This window comes from Pseudoliparis swirei, chromosome 12 (assembly GCF_029220125.1).
Source record: "Pseudoliparis swirei isolate HS2019 ecotype Mariana Trench chromosome 12, NWPU_hadal_v1, whole genome shotgun sequence".
Taxonomy (NCBI): Eukaryota; Metazoa; Chordata; class Actinopteri; order Perciformes; family Liparidae; genus Pseudoliparis; species Pseudoliparis swirei.
This window is the reverse complement of record NC_079399.1, coordinates 15,605,073-15,625,486: the sequence shown is the minus strand read 5'-3', so window position 1 is coordinate 15,625,486 and position 20,414 is coordinate 15,605,073. Positions and strand designations below refer to the sequence as shown.

The 20,414-nt window shown below is 44.5% G+C and overlaps 2 protein-coding genes across 3 annotated transcripts; both read right to left on the bottom strand.

The window, feature by feature from the left end:
* Positions 1-241: 241 nt before the first annotated feature.
* LOC130202400 (microtubule-associated protein RP/EB family member 3-like) lies at positions 242-8,620 on the bottom strand. 2 transcript variants are annotated; one of them, XM_056427917.1, is made up of 9 exons: positions 8,482-8,620; positions 6,109-6,176; positions 5,320-5,444; positions 5,068-5,213; positions 4,227-4,386; positions 4,087-4,125; positions 2,875-3,011; positions 2,559-2,702; positions 242-1,658 (listed from the first exon to the last, which is right to left on the bottom strand). In XM_056427917.1, the coding sequence occupies exons 3-9, from the start codon at positions 5,438-5,440 to the stop codon at positions 1,590-1,592; spliced, it is 816 nt and encodes a 271-aa protein (XP_056283892.1). In that variant the 5' UTR covers positions 5,441-5,444; positions 6,109-6,176; positions 8,482-8,620; the 3' UTR covers positions 242-1,589. The 2 variants fall into 2 exon arrangements, with proteins under 2 accessions (XP_056283892.1, XP_056283893.1); XM_056427918.1 differs by lacking the exon at positions 4,087-4,125 and having other exon boundaries at positions 8,482-8,597.
* A 4,101-nt stretch (positions 8,621-12,721) lies between these two features.
* On the bottom strand, positions 12,722-17,365 carry LOC130202399 (uncharacterized). Its single transcript, XM_056427916.1, has 4 exons — positions 15,970-17,365; positions 15,018-15,332; positions 14,817-14,928; positions 12,722-14,581 (listed from the first exon to the last, which is right to left on the bottom strand). Exons 1-4 carry the CDS (start codon positions 16,180-16,182, stop codon positions 14,142-14,144), a joined length of 1,080 nt encoding a protein of 359 aa, XP_056283891.1. The 5' UTR covers positions 16,183-17,365; the 3' UTR covers positions 12,722-14,141.
* Between the last annotated feature and the right edge of the window lie 3,049 nt (positions 17,366-20,414).

Below are 20,414 nucleotides of genomic sequence, written 5' to 3'. Positions count from 1 at the left end.
AAATGTGTCACTTGATGTTTGGCACAACCCTTCTGGATCTCCCTCAATACCAGGAAGGTCTTCAGTGTTAGTGGAAGCTTATTCACTGACCACAGTGGACATCTGACTGGGTCAATAAGTTATGCTGTTCCTTAATATACCTCTTTCTCTTTCTCTCTGGCGGGACTGAACATCCCTGTTGTTACGGCAACAGTTCAGACTGAGACGACACCAATAAATGAGAAATAAAGAACACAGTACGGTTTGTTAGTTTTCTGGCACATCAGAGCTTTATTTCATTGCAGCAGTAATGGTAAAATGCTCAACGTTTTATCGCATGGCTGCGATAGCAACAAATGGTGAGAGGGTTTGTTATGTTTGCTGGTTCAAATCCTGTCTGTCACTCACGTAGCCCACACCAACAGCTCCTTCACAGCCGTAACGCTTTGCACCAATGCTCGATTCGTTACGGGAACGGAGAAGAGTGATGATAGCAGCTAAAAGGTTTCTTATTAACACAGTAAAACGTTAGTATTTAGTAGTGTCTGTCTGTAATCTGACTTTATTATTATTTATTCATTAATAGATTTTAAAGTCTGACATTTGTCTGATAAATAACTTACACTGGAACCTCTAACTCGGCCTTCGAGGAATTAAATACCAATAAAAAACTATTCTAAAAAATATAAAATGAAATCTTCCGATATCTTCTCTGCTTGTTGGCATTTTGGATAATTTCAGTCAGTTTATTTTTCACTATATTTGGTGCAAGACCTTCAATCTACCCAAACCCAAAACCACTTTAAAAAAGAAAAGAAATACATGAATAAATAAAAACATAAATACACCAGGCCGTCTCATAAACAAGCTGTCAAAGCAGTCATGAGCAAACCCTCTCTGGTGGGACACACCGATGAATAGATGCTGATTCTTGAGGACTTCTTTCTGCACGTGAGCAGTTCAAAGTCTGTGATATGTCCGGCGGTTAAATGTACGTTCATGTGCATCACCATATTCAAAATATATGTGCAGGCCTCTTTTTTTGGAGGCGTAACACCCTTTATAATCTCACCGTGTGAAATCTACAACCAAAACATCCGCAAACCGGTCACATTGTGTGGAAAACTGTGTAGTTATATATATATATTTATATATATAAACTCTGCAAAGCACCCTGATGCATGTGTGTGTGGAGTCACCAATTAAAGTGCAAGGTGAGAGAAAGTGAGCTTCCCCTTGAGACAGCCTGGTAGCGCAGCACTGTTGGCTCCAGGAGGTCAGTGCTGGATCCCTGTAAATCTCATTGCTTTTAACCTGAAACCAGTCCGGCTCAACCGGCCCTGCAGTGCAGCGTCTCCTCTGGTAACAGGTTAGAATAGAATCGAGTGAGCCAAGCCGGGCTGCTGGGCTCTAGTCCTCTGGGTTCAGAGTTTGGGAAGGTTGTGCAACAAAGTCGTCATGGATACGGACAGCCGCAGACAAGATGGGAGAAGTAAGGGCAGATTGTAAAAAGTCAAAGAAGAGAGGGAGGGGGGGATTATAACATTCATTTAAATAGGTTCTAGGGTGAGAGTAGGGGAAAGGATGATGCTGATGAGAGGAGAACCAATTCAGAACTCTTCCTGGTCTCCCTGTTTCCCTTCGTCAATTTCTTCATCCTCCGGTGGCGCAAATCCGTCCTGCGGAAGAAGGTCGAGCTCAGTGTCGGTCAGGAGGAGAAGCCTTAACATCCTTTTAAACAAAACAAGCTAAGCTTGTGGGTACTATTGATAAACATGCTTGAGTTTGCATATGTCTTTGTTTCATTCTGCAGTGCATGGGACTGAGAAGGCAGAAATTGAAGCTTCTTAGTACATCACCTTGACGGGTCACTGTTAATTTGGTGATAATTAGACCTCTTAAAGATACCATAAACATACCATACACATTGCATATGTGTTAAAAGTCAGGTAAACATGTCATTGAAGAGAATGCCCCGTGCCTACTCGATGTAGAAATGGTTCATCATCAGCACAGTTGCTTCAAATGAGCAAGTGTGACGTCATTTAAAGTCCCAAAGATTAACTTATTTATACCCCAATCAACCAATCGAACACAAAACCAGGTTTCAATAATCGGGGTGGAAAGCGGATCTCTTTGCCAAAACGAGATCCTCATCGTCGTTTTACATGTGCTCGACAAACACATCAGTCAAGGAAAGTGTGAGGACTGATCATTATACGTAGAAAATATGCAGCTTTGTATTCAAAATAGTTCAATTCAAAGTCTGAAAATTACCAACAGACACATAATTGCCTGTAGAAGTATGAGGAAGTTCCACTAAGGAAAGTTTGACTAAACGGAAAAATTCTGCATCACGTTCTCAGATTATCTGCATGATCTGGTTTCTTGTATATTAATGTCTGAATATGACTTTCACTGAAATGGTACCGAGTGCAGGGAGACTACATTGATGAGCACAATGACATGGACACACTCGTCCATCTGACCTGTGCATGCCACGACTGTATTTAAGTAAACGGCGTAAAAATGTAAAAGCCTTCCGTACTGATGCCTCGGTGTGAGAGTTGAGTCTTTACCTCAGTAGCGTAGAGTACATCTAAGATTTTGTTGATAATTGGGTTTTCTTTGTCCTGGCAGAGGAGCTCGATGTCTCTCAGCTTTCCAAAGTAGAAGTCCCTCTCCTTCTCCAGCCCGTCGACGGTCAGCTTCAGGTCCCGCATCTACGAGCAGAGAGAGGCCGGTTCAACCAGCTCGTGGGTTTGAGACGAACATAGAACTAAACAACTGTAAACTTTAGTGAGGAATTAATAACGAGGACCATGAATCAAAACCGCACTGCAAAGTGTATATAATTATGAGGGCACAGACGGAACCGGTGAAAGCGGTCGGTACCTGCTGGTTGAGCTCGAGGAGCTCAGAGTCTCCTCCGTTGCGGATCGTGTGATTGGGCTTGCGGGCCGCTGTTGGGTTGATCGGCCTCGGGGCGGTGCAAACACTCTTTTGTGTGGTGGGAGACGTTCTCGTGGGGCCTGGAAGAAGAAAAACACACACACAAGAGTTTATATCGCTAGGATTTGCCTGGGTGCGTTTCGGTCGTCAGAGAACAGGTTCAGACGCAGCCGTCTGCACTGGGTTCGTATTAGCTCGTGCTTTACTGGCGTTATATGTGCATACATTTGACGCAAAGCATCTTCTTACGCTTCATGCTCTTATTTTCTTTCCTTGCGTGTGCAAGTACATGATTGCATCTGGGCTGCAAACACTGGCACAGAATTACCCTGGCTGAGCAGATGCGGCGAGGACACTGAAAAGGGACGGCTACTGTTGATGTGCTGCTGATGTCCTAACCTTAAAACCCTCAAGTCGAGTCCTAACCGCCAACATGCGCCTCTTCCAGAGAGGACGGGCCAAATTATCCTCACTTTGTTAAAGTGTCCTCGGCCTCAAGGCTTTAAAAACTGTACAAAATGAAACTAACTAATGAAGCTCAAGCGCACAAAGATTCCCCTTTAATAGGATGCGCTTGCAGTTTCCTCAGATCTTTATTCAGAACAAATGTGTCAAAACATTTATACTGCGAGCAATGTTTGTCCTCTACATTTAATCCAGCATGTAGCATTCAGTGGGATGCTGCGGGGCAACTTGGGATTCAGCGTGATAATCACACACATTTGTGTTCCCTTAGTCTCGAGCCTGGAGGGAAAGCTTCAGCTGGAGACTGTTGATGATTCTGCATTCTTGTTTCATTTAATCCTCTTTTGCCACTAATGTAGGTGCAATAACAATTAAAAATGTTGGTCGACTGACGCAGATCAACTTGCGAGTAAAAACATAATTCAAGTGTATACATATGTTGTGAGGTGCACAGGGCTGCTTTTGGAGAGACAATGTCCAGACGACGTGTCAGATTGTGAAATAGTATCAACGTTTGTGTTTAAATGTTATGATCATTTTGTAGCAAAAGAGATACAGTCAGAGCCCCGAATAAAGCCCACCATCAGGAAGAAGAGAAACATTCATATACCAGGTAACTCACAGGGTGAATGAAGGTAAGACACACTGGAAATACACAAACACACACACACTCTTTGCAGGGGATGTTACCTGAGCCAGAGGGTCTTCTAGGTTTGTGACGAATGGGTTCTGTGTTAGAGGTGGGGATGTTTGTATGGAGAGGTGACCAACGAAATGAAGCCTTTGGCAACTGAGATTGACAAGTGTGTGTGTGTGTGTGTTTAGCGTACCTGGGTTGGGCGGAGGCGGCGTTCCCTCTTGGCCTTGCCGTGACATTAGAGGATCGTACTCTTTCCCGTCGTAGTTGGCGTCAAAAAACTTCTTAAACCACTGGAGGAACTCAAAGTTGTCCTGGAACTTGCCCCTCACCAGCCTCTCCACGGAGATGATCTGAGAGGACGACACACATCGTCCTGATGAGGTTATTTAAACCGCAGAGAAGACACGCCCTTGGATATGGACATAAAACAAACGCTAAACTGCGGAATGCCAGAATAAATACTGCGATGGGGACAGTTGATTTTTTAAAGGGTCACGATAAAAAAGGGTCGCCAAAATATGGCCTGGCTGATTAAGGTACGGCTTGCTTTCAGCCTTGCCGATGACCAGAATGCCTTCTGCTGCTGAAGCAGTGGTTGACCATCTGGGGGCCCCACCGGCCGCTTAAGAGGATTGGGGAGTCAGGAATAAAATGATAATTACAAATGATTATTTTGGGGCATCACAGTGGTCATATTTAAGATGCTGTGGACAATATAATCTCAACGTCCCGTGTTTAAGTGACCGTTGTTACATGTCTTCTTATTAAGCCCAATTCTGTCAAAATAAACAGAAATACCTAAAGAATAAATGACAATTTAATTATAATTTCAACTATTTTGATATAAAAACAGAATGCATCTCCACAGCATACGTGGTTAAATGCGTCTTTGACCAGAAATGCATCTTATGTCATTTAGCATATTTCAACAACTCTGGGGAACAGTTTGTTTAATCCAATTTTATCTGAATGTGTACATGTTAATGAGTGTGTACGTCTATATGTGTGTGTGTATGTGTGTGTGTTCCCACCTTATCCACATTCATTCTCTTGAATGAAGCCTGTAAGACTTTGAAATTGTTGATGTATTCATGTTCAAGTTTGGCATTGAACTTAACTTTCTTCATTAATATGCAACCTGGAAAGAGCATGTCCATGAACTGACAGTAAGCAGAACCTAGGGGGAGAAAACAATTTACTTTTAGAGCTCGATATACACTTTGAAGTGCATTATAAACTCGATATATAATGAAAGAAAAAGGTGTGTGTGTGTGTGTGTTTACCTGAACAGAGCTGCTCAATCTTTGTGTGTGTGAGTTGCAGAGAGTCGTTGACCCATGCCAGCATGTCATGACGACTGAGGTTCTCTACAGTCATAGAGGTGGAGTAAACATTCACCGCCATCCTCCTGATTCACAAAAAACAACACATAAGCACACAGATATCATTTGCAATAGTTGAATTATTGATTTTATGAAGGCTGATAAATACTTATAGGTCAACAGTTTGATGAATGCAACTATATTTGTAATCCTGAGATAAAAACAACAACAGAGAAACAAATTACAAATGTATTTAAAAAAGGAAACGTTTGCCACTTTTAATGTGGACGTCCAATCGCTGTTGGTGGTAAATGTCGTCGATTGAAGCCCCAAATTCCTCAGTGCTTGTTTTATTGACGACAGAGCTGCAAAGTGAGTTGTTCTTCTTGCATCCAGCACCGTAATTGTACGCAATAGTTGGAGGCAAGGAAGAAGCCACGGGGTTCGCTCTAGATGGCGCTCAAAAAACAGAACTTCTTTTTCCTTCGCTTATATTGCAAACTAGCCAGGTTTCAAGCAGCAAAAATGGCATCCCATATTAGGAGTGCAAAGGAAAATTATGGAAGGGGTCGGGGATACCTTTGACAGTGTTTTGGCTGCCTTGGATATTCAGCCGTGTTTATTTTTCCCATTACAGAAATAATTTAATGTTCTTTATGAAGATAAAACGGAACAAAGTTATGAAATAATTGGTAAAATCCGACAGGAGTTATACAAAATAAAAATAAGAAACCACACACTTTTACTCACCTACGCTGGGTATGTGTTTGGTGCGAACTGTTCAAATCTGGTTGTGGTGGACCACCTTAAAGAAAAACCTGTGGACAGACACCCGGATCATTCAGACTGCGCCGTGAAAACAATCATACAAAGTTATTCATTGCACAGGCAATCATAAAAACCCTGTGACTTGTCTTGTATATCCACTTGCATAACTACCTCTATACCTGTGTGTCTAGTGGTCAGAAGCACCTGCACAGGAGCGCCCCCACATGGCTACAGAGAAACGCCACAGATAAATGGGCAGCCACTCACTAGGCCACTAATCACCATTTCAGTTAATCCGTTTAGTCCAGGTCGAAAATGCTGTAACCCATCATGGTGCACAAAGGGTAGCTGGGATCACCAGCAAGAGGCTCCAAAAGGCCTACAAACCAACACCGCTTAGATTCATCACGCTCACCGCGTCAGACTGGGCAACATCCAACAATAACAAAGTGTTTCCTGTGAACTGACTGCATTCCAATCAACACCATCCACCAGGAAAATGCTGCTTTGGTTGCGGCTGGTGCATCTGCCACTTATTCCACAGTGTCCTTTTTCAGCCCAGGAATCTACTCTGACTAATTTTGAAATGACCAAATGGTGAAAAAAGCCTGTTTATTTTATTTTATTTTGCTTCCAGGCTGCCTCGTCCACAGATGAAGCAAACTGCACACAAATACAAATAACCATCTGGTTAGTAAGACGTCTTGAGATATGTGCAAAAAAAACACGCTATTAATAGAAAATTAAGTGTCAGTCACTACAACCAATAGCAACTAGTTTAATTTCTGTTTTCATGACATAGTTATTAGTACTTTTACCCATGAATATAGTTCCACTTTATAGTAATAATAAGATGTAATTAAAAAAAGATGTTTCTTTCCTCCTGTTCACCCTACCAAATTAAGATACATAAATACAAGGTGGCTTTTATTAAACTGTTAAACCTGGCTGTGTTTATTGTATTTCTCTACACAAGTTAATTTTAATAGACCGATACTTTGTTTTAGATAGTTTTAGAAACTCTTACCCGCTCTTTATCTTAACTGGGCATTGATTGTTTTATTTCAAAGTATGTGACAGTTGTATTGGCCTTTATTTGTCTTTTCATGCCCCTGAGGAAAAGTTGTACACAATAATTGGGCAAATTGTTGTACAGCAGTAGCAGCAGGCAAGAGTGTATATATATATATATATATACACACTACCGTTCAAAAGTTTGGGATCACTTAGAAATGACTTTTTTTTCAATAAAGATAACATTAAATTAATCAGAAATACACTCTCTACATTGTTAATGTGGTAAATGACTATTCTAGGTGGAAACGTCTGGTTTCTAATGAAATATCTCTAGGTGTATAGAGGCCCATTTCCATCAACTATCACTCCAGTGTTCTAATGGTACATTGTGTTTGCTAATCGCCTTAGAAGACTAATGTCTGATTAGAAAACCCGTGCAATTATGTTAGCACAGCTGAAAACAGTTATGCTGGTGATATAAGCTATACAACTGGCCTTCCTTTGAGCTTGAAGTTTGTAGAACAAAATTAATACTTCAAATATTAATCATTATTTCTAACCTTGTCAATGTCTTGACTATATTTTATATTCATTTGATAAATAAGTGTGATTTTTCATGGAAGACACGAAATTGTCTGGGTGATCCCAAACTTTTGAACGGTAGTGTATATATATATAAAAATCAATAATTATTAGATGTCCAAACTCCACTTAAAAGCTAAACATCCCTCATTAACTTGATTGGCTATCTTCTGATCGAAGGAAGGAGATTTGACCACCACTTAATTTGGCTCGGGTTTGCAGCAGTTGTCCTGGGTTACATTTAGCAGACGTAGTCATGCTGACCGTTATAGAAGTACGTCACAACACCAGTTAACCCCTCCTGCGTGTTGAGACGAACGTAAGCTCCGGTTCCGTTCGTGGCCACCGGTCCAGTTTGTGACAGTTGACGTTCCGGTAAGTGCGACAGCCACCGCGCGCCTCTCCGCTCCTGCTGCTAGCTCCGAGCTAACGCCGCCGCTAAGGTTCATGGCGGCAGGTCGGCTTTTGGGCTGAATCTCGAGAGTTCGCCTCGCGCATTAATCTCCCGGCGGTGACGCGGCTGAACTCAGGATATACCCTCGTGTAACTAAGGCGACACTCCGGTTTCCAGCCTGCCGTGCCCCTCTCGGAGGGCCCTTTCGGGAACACATACGCACATTGCCAATGACAGAATAACTGTCAGCTACGGGACGATATAAGTATTTAAGTGGGACGTAAATGAAACTACCCGTTAAATTAAGTGTTTTTAAACGTAAAGAAGGCCATGTTAAGTTAAGTTGAGTGCATGCTACTCACTGAAGTGCGGCGGCGTCCCTCTCACAGCGTCCCGTTGTGTCTAATGATGAGGCTTTACTGTTGCTACAACCCGACGGTTCCCTCAGCAAAGTTACGCGAGACTGCTCTCCCACATAAGCCGTTGGGGAAGTGCGCATGCGCAGGACAGTCTTTTCACATGAACGTCCACAATGGAGAAAAGAAGCACAACCGCGGCCCATGTGTGATGATTAACCTGAGCTTGTGGAAGTATTCAGATCCTTTAATTGCCGAAGTATAACAATACTTTATGACGAGTAAATGTCCGGATTTCAAACTGAAGTAATAATTCAGAGCTACCAACTCTCACGGTTTCGCCGTGTGACACACGCTTTTGCATGTTTTCACCAATGGTGTAGTGGTCAATGGAGAAGTGGGTATACCCTTAATTTTGCAAGTTTTTTAAGCAGCCCATACAGCAAAGGATAAACGCCCTGTTTTATAAATAGTGACATACTCTATTTAGTTTACCCAAAAATTATTAACCTAGTGTTATTTACACATTGCCACATGATTCCTGCTGCTTGACCTCAGGGAATAAGGATTATGAAATTATTGACCCAATACTGACCCACAGACTGGTAAGAGACAACGACATAATTATGCAATTTGAGTGAACTATTCCTTATCCTTACTCCATCCACACGAAATTGGACAACTATTCTCTCGCCTTGCAAGTTGTCCATATAGACCTTTCTTTCTTTTGTAAACTGTCTCTTGGAATAGCTAATTTACAAAACATAGTGTAGGTCAGAGTGTGGTACTATTATAAAAATAACATGACTTGGAGCAGATATTACTGGTCCTACACAGGTGGTGTTATGCATGAGTATAACATATATTCAACATGAGGCAAACTCAGTTTTACAGTCAGAGATTTGTATATTTTTTAACATTTATTTAAATAAATTACTTCAAAACTGAATTAGACCATGCATCCTTGTTTATGTTTCACTTTAAATTAAAAACACAAATCATCCTCTTCCACACATCAAAACCAATTAGATAAACTCAAAAGTGCAAAGTCCTAAAACTGAAAAAATAAATGGTTTTCAACACCTGGTTATTAAACCACTTGTTTCAGCCCATTTCTCCTCTGTTAACATTATTGTTGGTCAGTTAGTTCATGTGTTAGGGTTCTGATCATATTGGGATTTTAGGTTTATTTTTCTGTGCCTTAATTTCGGATGTGAGTCGGTCCGTGTGCTTTGTCTCGAAGTGGCGCTTCACATCGCTGATTTTAATATCGCTGAACATGAGTCGTACTGCTCTTGAACTGATTGTGGGAATAATGAACATATAATAGTCTCTCCATTCCTGGTTAAAGGCTCTGATTAAGCGGTCCACATCTCTCTTTTTGGAGCGCCAAGTGAAATAACTTCTCTGATTCACGTACTTTTTTCAACTATCTGATCTCTCTCCCGTCGCTCCTTGTGTGTGAATATGGCACAAGAGTCGAGGACGGGGTTTAACGGAATACACACATGTGATTGGTCGAGTGTGTGAGAGGATTTACAAGGCGTGTGTTTCCTAGACCGCGGGACGAGAGCCGCAAAGGCAGGAAAAGCTGCGCCGGTGAGATAGAAGCGATCCATCAACAGTTAATAATTCGGAAATAATAATTGGATTTCGGTCCAGGGTCCACAGACAACGGCGACTGGGTCCGGACCCGGACCGCGGTCCGCCTGTGAGTGACCCATGCACTACTAAATAATGCGCACCAGGCACCAGCGGTGATTGAGAAGTGGTACCGTATACGCCAGGGGTGTCCAAAGTCCGGCCCGCGACATCGGTCATATAATGTGTTATTTGTGGCCCGCCAGATCTGTCAGAATAAATAAATCATAAAAACTTGAAAGACGTAATTCCTCCTTTCTAATGTATCTGGCTCTGCATCCGTGGCGTGAACCCTTCTCGAAACCTATTTGCCATGGGCCATGGCGACGGCAAAAAAAAAGGAGAAAAGTTGACAGTGAGGGCCGCCGCTTTCAGGAGCGGTGGGAATTACTAGTGTTTCCCCTACCATGAGAACAGGGTGGGGGTCCGCCCCACTGACATGTTCTCTAAAGCGCCAGATTACAACATAAGTAATGTCAGGTTGTTTTATTCAACTAAACGGTCGTATATTATTGATCGTATCGACACAGTGGCATGTCATTTCTGTCTCTACGTGGTGGCGTTCACACTTCTCCTGGCTCTCGGTATCGCGGCGGAGCTCCGCCCCCATGCGCACAGACAGGTGCGCACATACAGGTGAGCGCGCTCCAACCAGCCGGCAGAGAGCGTCCAATATGTCGCGGGAACAGCAAACTGACACCTCTGCGTTCCCACGGTGGTGAAGACAAGTCGTCTCAGAGTAGCTCTCTGCTCCGGGTTCAAGAGCAGAGACGAGGTGGGGCGCGAGGGGAAATGCAGATTCTTTTATTTCAAGACCTTGTTTGAGAACTTCACAAATTACAAACTACACGGACATAAAACTAAGTCATTCAGTTTGTAGGCAATTTTCCTACACTTTCCCGGGTGTAGAATCACCTACACCTTCTGCAGGTGTGGGGGGTGGGGTTCGGTTTGAGTCACCTCGTGTGTGTCTGCCATAAGAATCCCTCACACCAGGGCCGGAGTGGGGCCACTTTTCAGCCCGGGAATTTCAGGCTCAAGACCAGCCCACTTTTCTCATGGTAGTGGAAATTGGATAAATGAAGCAACAGTTCAGCTCTTACTATCCTGTAGTTCTTTTATTAATACCATGGTCCAACAAATGTAAAGGTTAAATACAACAATAATAATCCACTTAAGATGAGAAGTTAACAAAAAATATGCATAACATTAAAAAAGGCAGAATAGCATAGCAGGGGTGTCAGACTCAGATTAGGCAGTAGGCCAGATTTGTTGGAGTGAGACCTCATGGGGGCCGTCATGGTCATTGTCATTGTCATTATCATTTTTCTGCATGAGTATTATAAAGTGGTGATTTACTCCTTTACTACACCCACTTCCGAGCAAACAATGCATATTGGTTCATCAAGTACTGTCATATACTGCTCTTTCTTAGAATATATAACTTTAATTCATATTGTTTCCTGTTATCCTCTCTACCTGTCCCTGTAGTCATGGCCTCCTCATTGTAAATGTCGGGCTCATCATTTTCAGCAGGAGACTCTTATCTGCTGCTCGAAGCTACAAAGAAAAATTAAGTCATATTACTGCATACTTCAATATCAATATCAATATTTCCATAATATTTGCAAAGTCTATGGATCGCCATATTTTGGGTGAGATAAAAAGGGTAATATTTTAATTCAATTTAATATTTTGCTTGGGAATAGGTTGACAACGCTACAATGATATTAATCAAGGCTACAACGTGAGCCGAATAGTTATGTTGCTAATCATTAGGCCTTTGTCTCTCTTTACCAGTTGCCACTTGTGTTTGTCCTCTTGAAAATAAATCTGTAAGCTTGGCACATTTGGCAGCATCCTCCTCCAATGCCTTTCTTTTTTTCAACCTGTCTTTTCCAGCCCCTCCTGCCCTCTTCCTCCCGTCCATCCTCCCTGACGCGTATCGTTACGGTCGGGCCGGCCCAGCTATCCGTAGCTGAGAAAACTTTTTGGAAAAGACCGCGAAGGGCCGAACCAACTCGATTAGGAAGTGCTCCTCTCCCAAATTGAGTTGGTTGGTTCCATAATGGACTGAACCAACTCTATTATTTGGGAGGGGTGAACTTCCTCGCATGGTACAACCCATGCAGAGGCTGCGGTGTCAGAATGCGGAACGTGTTTAACCCACTTTAAGAGAAGATGGACTAACGTGACAAATGTTAACAAATACAATTCTCGACCGGCCCAGAAGTGAAGCGGCCCACCGGGAACTCTCCCGATTCTCCCGATTACCCACCCCGGGCCTGCCTCACACCCCCCCCTGGGAAGTGAGGTTAGGCGAGATTCACAGAATGGTTGATGGGATTTGTGAATATATATATACATATAGATACACATATATATATATAAACACAGCTGAATTCTAAAATGAAAAAAAGAAATAATATATAACAAATGAAATGAATAAAAAACTAATTAAATACAGCATATATATATCTATGCATATGCATAGATATATATTTATCCATATACTGTATATCCATATATATATATATCCATATATATATATAAAACACAGCTGAAGTCTAAAATGAACAAATATAAAACCAATGAAATGAACATGTGAATCCCATATAAGTATATATGTACATACATACATAATTATTACATTATTATACATATAATAAAACAACCATATATATATATAGACATATATATACACACACACACACACACATAGAGTAGTGTATTCAAAAACATATTTATAATATAAGTGCTGAAACAATCAGCAACATGACCTGGTTTTAGCTTCTCAAATGTCAGGATTTATTTTTTATTTATAAATTTTATTTGTCAGGGACAAAGCAGCGCACATTATTACACAAAGTGTACATGTGATACAGAAGGTTTCTAGCCAATTGGCTAATTTGCAACCCCAGTCCCTGGTCAGGCCTTTCTAACAAAACAAAACAGAAACAAGAAACATGTCTAGATCTAAAACTAATCTAAAAGTGGTGTATGTGTGCAGACAGCTCTCCATACATAGAGAAGACCTGACAAAACATCCATGCATAGACTGAGTGTTCATACACCTAACCATACACATCATAAAATAATAAGATATATACAAGAGCAACACAGGTAGTAGATCCTCTAAACTAAACACAGTTAATACAATACAATAAAACCCGTACAATACAATAAAAACCCATTAAATTGAGTGTGTGCGTGTGCGTGTGTGCAGGCTGGCGCGTGTGTTTCAGTGTTGACACACATTTTATATATATTATATTTACATTATTATATAATATTTATATACAGCAATAATTGTATTTATTCTAGTAAAATATCGATATTTATTCCAAAACAATAATTATATACATTCTCATGTACTGGACATATATATATTTGCAATCAATATCAATGCAATAATGCTGCTTATATTCGTCCAATAATTCTTATTGTATCATTTAATTAGTATTACTAATACTATATATGTGTGTGGTCTCTTCTTCCTCTCTGTGACCCATCTGTCTCTCTCCGCCTCATAGAAAGCGGACTGTGTGAAGTCCCCCCAGGCCATCTCCTTCCCCATGCCCTGGTCCTTGTACAGGGAGAACACCCTGGAGGGGCAGTAGACGTACTTCCCCAACACCCCGGGGAAGCAGCTGTGAACATGAGGGCTGCCTTGCCTCAGCGGCACAGGCGACCTGTCGGCAGCGGCTCCGCCGACTTCCTCTTCTTCCTCTTCTTTCTTCACCTTCTTCCACTCGGCCCCCCTCTGATTGGCGGCCTCCAGCTCGCGCTCAAAGAAAGGAGACGCTGCAAAGTCCTCAAAGGACATGCGGGGGTCTCTCAGGCCTTCGCATGCATATGTCTTAAAGACCTTGGTGGAGCAGTAGAAATCTTTAACTGTCTTGGTCTGGAAGAATAAATGAACCGAGGAACCGTCGGCAAGGTAGCGGGACTTTGGCTGACCGCAGGCCGGACAGTTCCTCGTCATCTTCTGCTGCGGATGTTGCTGCTGCTGCTTGTCCAGGATCTCAGCCACCATCTTCTCCACTGCATCCCGGCTCAGTGACTCCTCCTTGAGAGGAGCCACAGCTGGAGGGTTGACGGTTGCAGGAGGCATGGTGATGACCGGCACACTGACCGTTTGGCTGCCGGTGGTCAAGCTCTGCCACAGCTGCTGTGTCTCCAACACCTTCTCTGGGCTGGTGTTCAGAGAGGAGCTGGTGGGTTTTCTTTCTGGCCAGATGCTTGACATATCTGGAGATATGTTGGCATGTGGTCGGATGTAACAAACTGTGAGGGTCAGTGCACCCCCTCTGGACCATGGCGGCGTAGTCGTCATCCACCTGCTTCAGCATGCGTGGAGCTCCGTGGTGTTTAATCAGAAGCCCGTCGATGGCACCTTCTGTCCACCGGCCGTGGTCCAGCACCTGGACGATGCCTCCTGTTTTCATCGGTCCGGTGCGAGCGGCTATATGGAGAGGAGGATACGGGCAGCGGTGCTGTAGATAAATACAGCGTATAAAGCACATGTTGATACAGTGTTTCTTGTGAGAATACAATTATATGGTGATGTGTTTTTTATATTTCCAGGATTATTGTAAATAAACAATATATTAAGACGATTGTCTTGTTATTCTGTCTTTTATTTACACGGCTGGTTCTCAGTGCAAAGTCCATATGAGGGTGGTCGGGGTTTAATTTACCTGGAGCAGACGACGGCCTCCAGGGCGGCTGGAACTTTACGTCAGACCCCTCGTGGAAGGACAGGATGGGCACAAGACTGGATGGAGCTTCCCTCACAGTGGCACTGGTCTCCTGAAATGAAGCGTCACATGGAGAGGACAATAAGTATTCACAATCTGATCATGATTATTGATAATTGACTGGTCATTTATCTGGATTACCTGACGGTCTGTGGCCTCTACAGCTGCAGGATGCTCCGTCTCCTTGGCGACCGCAGCGGCCATGCTTGGCTGTGTCTTGTGCTTGTCCCAGTTGACAGGAACAGGACGACAGCCGGGCTCCACATAGTCCAGACCGAATCTCTCTCCTGTGTCTCCGTTGGTGACCTGCAGCGCTGGATATTTTGCCTTTGCAGACAAATTGTTCAGCTCTGCTATCAACACGGGGTCGAACACGGCTGGCAGCTCCACACCGGGCAGCTTCAGGTCAACCAGTCTCCGGAAGTTCCAGGGCACCACCCCCGTCATGGCCTGCGCCTGGAATAGTTCACATATAAATAAACATACAGTCGACATTGTATTTAAAAGCTTCATCCGTAGAGGTCCAAAGCTCTGGAGACAAATTCCGGACGAGGTCAAATCAGCATCCACCACCAAGGCATTCGGTTCTCGCCTTAAACGCCATCTCAATTCATTTTGAAAGTTATTATTATTGATATACAGCCTGGCGGCACAGTACACAGTACAATAGAGGAAAGATATTTAAAATAAAATGTATATACATAATTTGATGTTCGTGATATTATTATTTTTTTCTAAGTTATCAGTAGTTCACATTTGCCTTTTATTATTATTTTTTACTATGTCTCTTTCTTTTTCGTTTTCTTTTTCCTGTTCTGGTTTTTGTTGTTGTTGTTGTTGCTTGTACGACATTTTATGTTTTGATCCATATGTGTGTGTACTGTCTGTGTGCCTGTAGTAGTTGGGAGGGGGGTTAAAGGGTTAGGGGAGGGGCTAAAGGGTTAGGGGAGGGGCCGTCCAACTCCTCATCTCAGAGGAGCCTACAGACCTCGGTCTTTGGACGGTCCTCTATTCGTACATTTTTTATGTTGTTAATGTCTGTCAGTATGTACACGTTATATATGTACTTATGGAACATAAATTACTTACTTACTTCACAGGAAACCCGGTTCCCTGTGACCCACTGGGCTTGGTGAAAGTGGAAGCCCTCCTGCTGAGAGGGGCCTCTCTCAGGGATCCAGATGGGCGCAGCAGCTCCCTCTCCCTCGGTGTAGTTCAGCTGCAAGGTGCCACCAAACCTGTACAGGGTTCCCTCCCCCACCTCAGGGTCGCTCAGGCAGCCTCTCAAGATGTGCACCCGCTGCATCCTTCATATCTTTAACATGGAGGATTTGTAGAGGAGCAGGTTGACATCTTTTGAGATGTAGAAGTGACGGAGGACGTCTTCCACCCTCTGCAGCAGCTCTCGGGGCTGTGGCACCTTCACCTGCAGCGCTCTCATGTGCAGCTTGGTGGGATTAGGAGGAGAGATCCCACAGAAGGTGTTCGCCTCCTTGAGCCTCTGGAGATCTCCCTGGTCCACAACGAGGAAGGCTGCAGAGAGGAACTGGCAGAAAGGTGGAGAGAGAGTGATGCTCCGAGACTGAAGCGCCGCATGCAGTGGAACAAGTCCAACTAGACGGTTATATCGTTGTTGAACTTGGTCCTTGAGGCGCTGGTGTTCTCCAGGTTCCCAGACGATGCCTCTGAGGTCCTCCAGCTGTCCCACAAGAGCTGCTCCTGAGCTCCAGCCTGCAGGACCCCGAAGGCAGCACAGCAGTCCCTAAAACATGGGAAATAAATTCACAGCTAAAAACATCTCACAATTTATTGAGTACAAATTGAGCCTCAATATATTTTACAATATGAAATAAATCAACCTGAAGTGTTCCAACTAATTATATCTTTTCATTAAAAAAAACCCAGGACAACTAAACTATAGAACGTCCAAGTCAAAAACAGAAAATTATGTTTTAAACTGAAACTAGTTCTTCATGCCTGTCCACCCGCTGGAAGCCTGCCTTCTCCACTCCAGCTGCAGTGCAGCGTTGACTCAGACCCTCATACATGGCATGAAGGGACCGGTCCACTCTGACTGCAGCATCAGCTCAGGATCATCCAGTTCTCGTTCATCACGGCGTATGATGACATGGTGCCGGACCACAGCACCACCTTCCTCGCCACTTTTCGGGTGTGGTCGGACCTCAGCGCCTGTCTGAAGCTCCCCTGCAGCAGCAGAGTGAGGTGGGATGAAACGGAGACTCCACACCAGCCGTCAGCATCGGAGTAGCCGCCAAATGCCTCTGGAGCGTCGGCCTGTCTGAGGAGCCCAGTGATGGTTCTCTGGCCGGAGAGCCCTGCCTCAGCATCCCTGACGTTCTGCACGCTCAGCAGGTAGGCCAGGTGAGCTCTCTCGGACTTGAGATGGAGCGTCTCCGTCAGCTGCTTGGCCATGTCCTCCGGTGACCTACCGCTGCGCCTCATCTCGTCCATCACTGACTTGCAGACGGCCTTTTTGTGCGTCAGAAAGTCGGCACAATGTCACGGAAGCGCTGCGGCAGCATCTCCAGCCACTGGGGCTCGTCAGTACTTCTTACAGCCCCTACACGTGAGGCTAAAATGTAGTACTGGCTGCTGGTGCCGATGATGACTCTGGGCTTCCCAACTCCAGACGAAGCGACATGAGGGTTAGGACAACCGTGGAGACAGGGCAACACGTAATTGTTCCTCACCCTCTCCATGAGCGCGTGCTCCGGCTTCCAGATGAAAAAAGGGTGAAGCTGGAAATACTTCAGGGACGGCAGGTCAGAGATCGAGTCAATGAGCTCCGCTTGAGGTGGATGACGTCACAGACGGCATGTTCATCAGGTGGCGTACTGGACGCATGGACGGATTAAGAAACCACGGGCCCCTGGGCCTGGACGTGTCAAGGCCCCCCCCCCCCCCCCCACCCGCAAAATAAATAAAAAGTCAAAAAAAAATATTTAAATATAATTGTTTTTTTTATACATCGCTAACAAAACAGTCCGTATGGAACACCGATACCGGAGCTGAGCAGACAACATAACGCGAATTATATGACCATGACATGAATGACTTAAGCCTAGCATATACCGGCTATGGCGCATCGTGTCATATCATCATATCAATACAAAGTTAATAACAGCTACTTCACGCAGAGGCTCCGTGGGAAGGGAGGTTTGGCCGATTCACAGAATGGCTTAATTCTAAAATGAAAAAAAGAAATAATATAAAACAAATGAAATGAATAAAAAAGGAATTAAATACGCCGGGGACGCCGTTGAGACGCGATGCCGGCGAGACGCGACGCCGGCGAGACGCCCCCGGCCGGCGCAGATGAGCGAGGACCGAACCAGCGGACAAAAAATTCAACCCGCGGCAACACTTCAAAAGTAGCCCAATTCCGCGGGAAAACCGCGGACCTGGCAACACTGGTCGTCTCTCACTCAAAGGGGAACATACGGGGTCTCTTTGCCTCGTGTCCAGGGGGGAAACAGCGCCCCCAAAGACTTGTGGCCAAAGATATATCGCATCGGAACTACCATAGAGACGTCTTTGAAGCGAGCATTGTGACGTCACTCAACCCACCAGTTCTAACTGGTTCTGTGCTTTGAAGTCGCCTGTGACGTCACGGAGCAGCGAATCAGACTATGTAATACTAGTGATTTCTAGCAGGCGGCACGGATCTGTGAGTCCGTAGGAGGCAGTAGGAGAAAGTTCTAGGATTTGCCTGCCCTCCCTGAGTGTCGGCCATTGCCCACACACGTGGGGGTTTGTAGGCAAATTTCCTAAACTTTCCCGGGTGTAGAATCGCCTACACCTTCTGCAGGTGTGGGGGGGGGGGGTCGGTTTGATTCACCTCGTGTGTCTCTGCCATAAGAATCCCTCACACCCCCCCCTGGGAAGGGAGGTTTGGCCGATTCATAGAATGGCTTAATTCTAAAGTGAAAAAAAGAAATAATATAAAACAAATGAAATGAATAAAAAAGGAATTAAATACAGTATATATATATACACATGGGGGGCAGCGAGACGCGATGCCGGCGAGACGCCGGCCGGGGACGCCGGCGAGACGCGATGCCGGCGAGATGCCCCCGGCCGGACTTGACTCGGGCCGTGACGTGTGACGTGTCAAGCCCCCCCCCGCAACAAAACAAAAAAAGACCAACAAATGTAAAAAAGAAAAAAAGAAAAAAATATTTTTTAAACATCGCTAACAAAACAGTCCGTATGGAACAACGATACCGGAGCTGAGCAGACAACATAACGCGAATTATATGACCACGACATGAATGACTTAAGCCTAGCATATACCGGCTACGGCGCATCGTGTCATATCATCATATCAATACAAAGTTAATAACAGCTACTTCACGCAGAGGCTCTGGCTTAGGGGCCCCCTGAGCTCATGGGCCCCTGGTGCCGGTAGGCTCGTTCGGTAATCCATCCCTCAGTAGGACTATTGGGGCCCTGTTACTGACATGAATGACTTAAGCCTAGCATATACCGGCTACGGCGCATCGTGTCATATCATCATATTCATATCAATACAATGTTAATCACAGCGACGTCACGCGCGGAGGCTCAGGCCCAGGGGCCCCCTGAGCTCATGGGCCCCTGGGCCTGGGCCCGGTAGGCCCGTTGGTTAATCCATCCCTGACTTGACGTGACCCTGGCCACAGCCCCCACTCCTCTAGCTCCGCCTTCATCCACAGCCTCGGCTGCTGAGAGCCACTGAGCCACATCCTGATCACGACCAGGGACAGAGGCTGCAAGCTGGGGTGAAGCGTCGACAGAGACGGGAGGAGCTGCACATGGAAGAGATGTAAAACCCAAAACAACATGACAGTACATGTACAATCGGAGGACATGAAGAGAGCTCCGTGGTTACAACAATGTCACAGAAATGCACACCTTGATACAGGACCATGTGTCTCCGTGTGTCCACAGGGGCCTTATTCTGAGATGGTGAATCTAGAGAGGAGTGAGATCAAATCAGGAAAGGCAAGTGAGACATTTAAAAAATCAACATTTAAATATCCTTTCTCATTGCAATGAAGAAAAGTAGAACATGTGCCCCCAGGAAGGAATGGTGCTGCTGGTATCCCCGGCTCTGCAGAAGAAGTGTGGGACGCTGGCTTTGCATGTGCTTTGGAACAAAGTTTCGATCCCACAGTCGCTGTGGGATCGAAAGAAAAACAAAGAAACGACACGTAGTGAGAACGACGTTCAGGATGGTGGAACGTGAGGAGCAAAACTAAATAATAACCTTTTTCTGAAGCTTTAGCCACAAGGGGCTCATCTGACTATATTCTGCTTGCCATAGAACTTGAAACCATCTTAAACGTGGGGAACAGTAGTAATTACCCATTCAAACTAATATTATTCATAAAGACAAGTCAATGATTTCCTATTTTCAGCCATCCGCCACGGAATAAATAACCACGTTTTCTACGTTATACTCTTGTGGAAATGCCACACACGTCGTGACATGTAGCGCCCTGGTGTCTGGGGTCATAACGTCACCCGGAGGCGCAC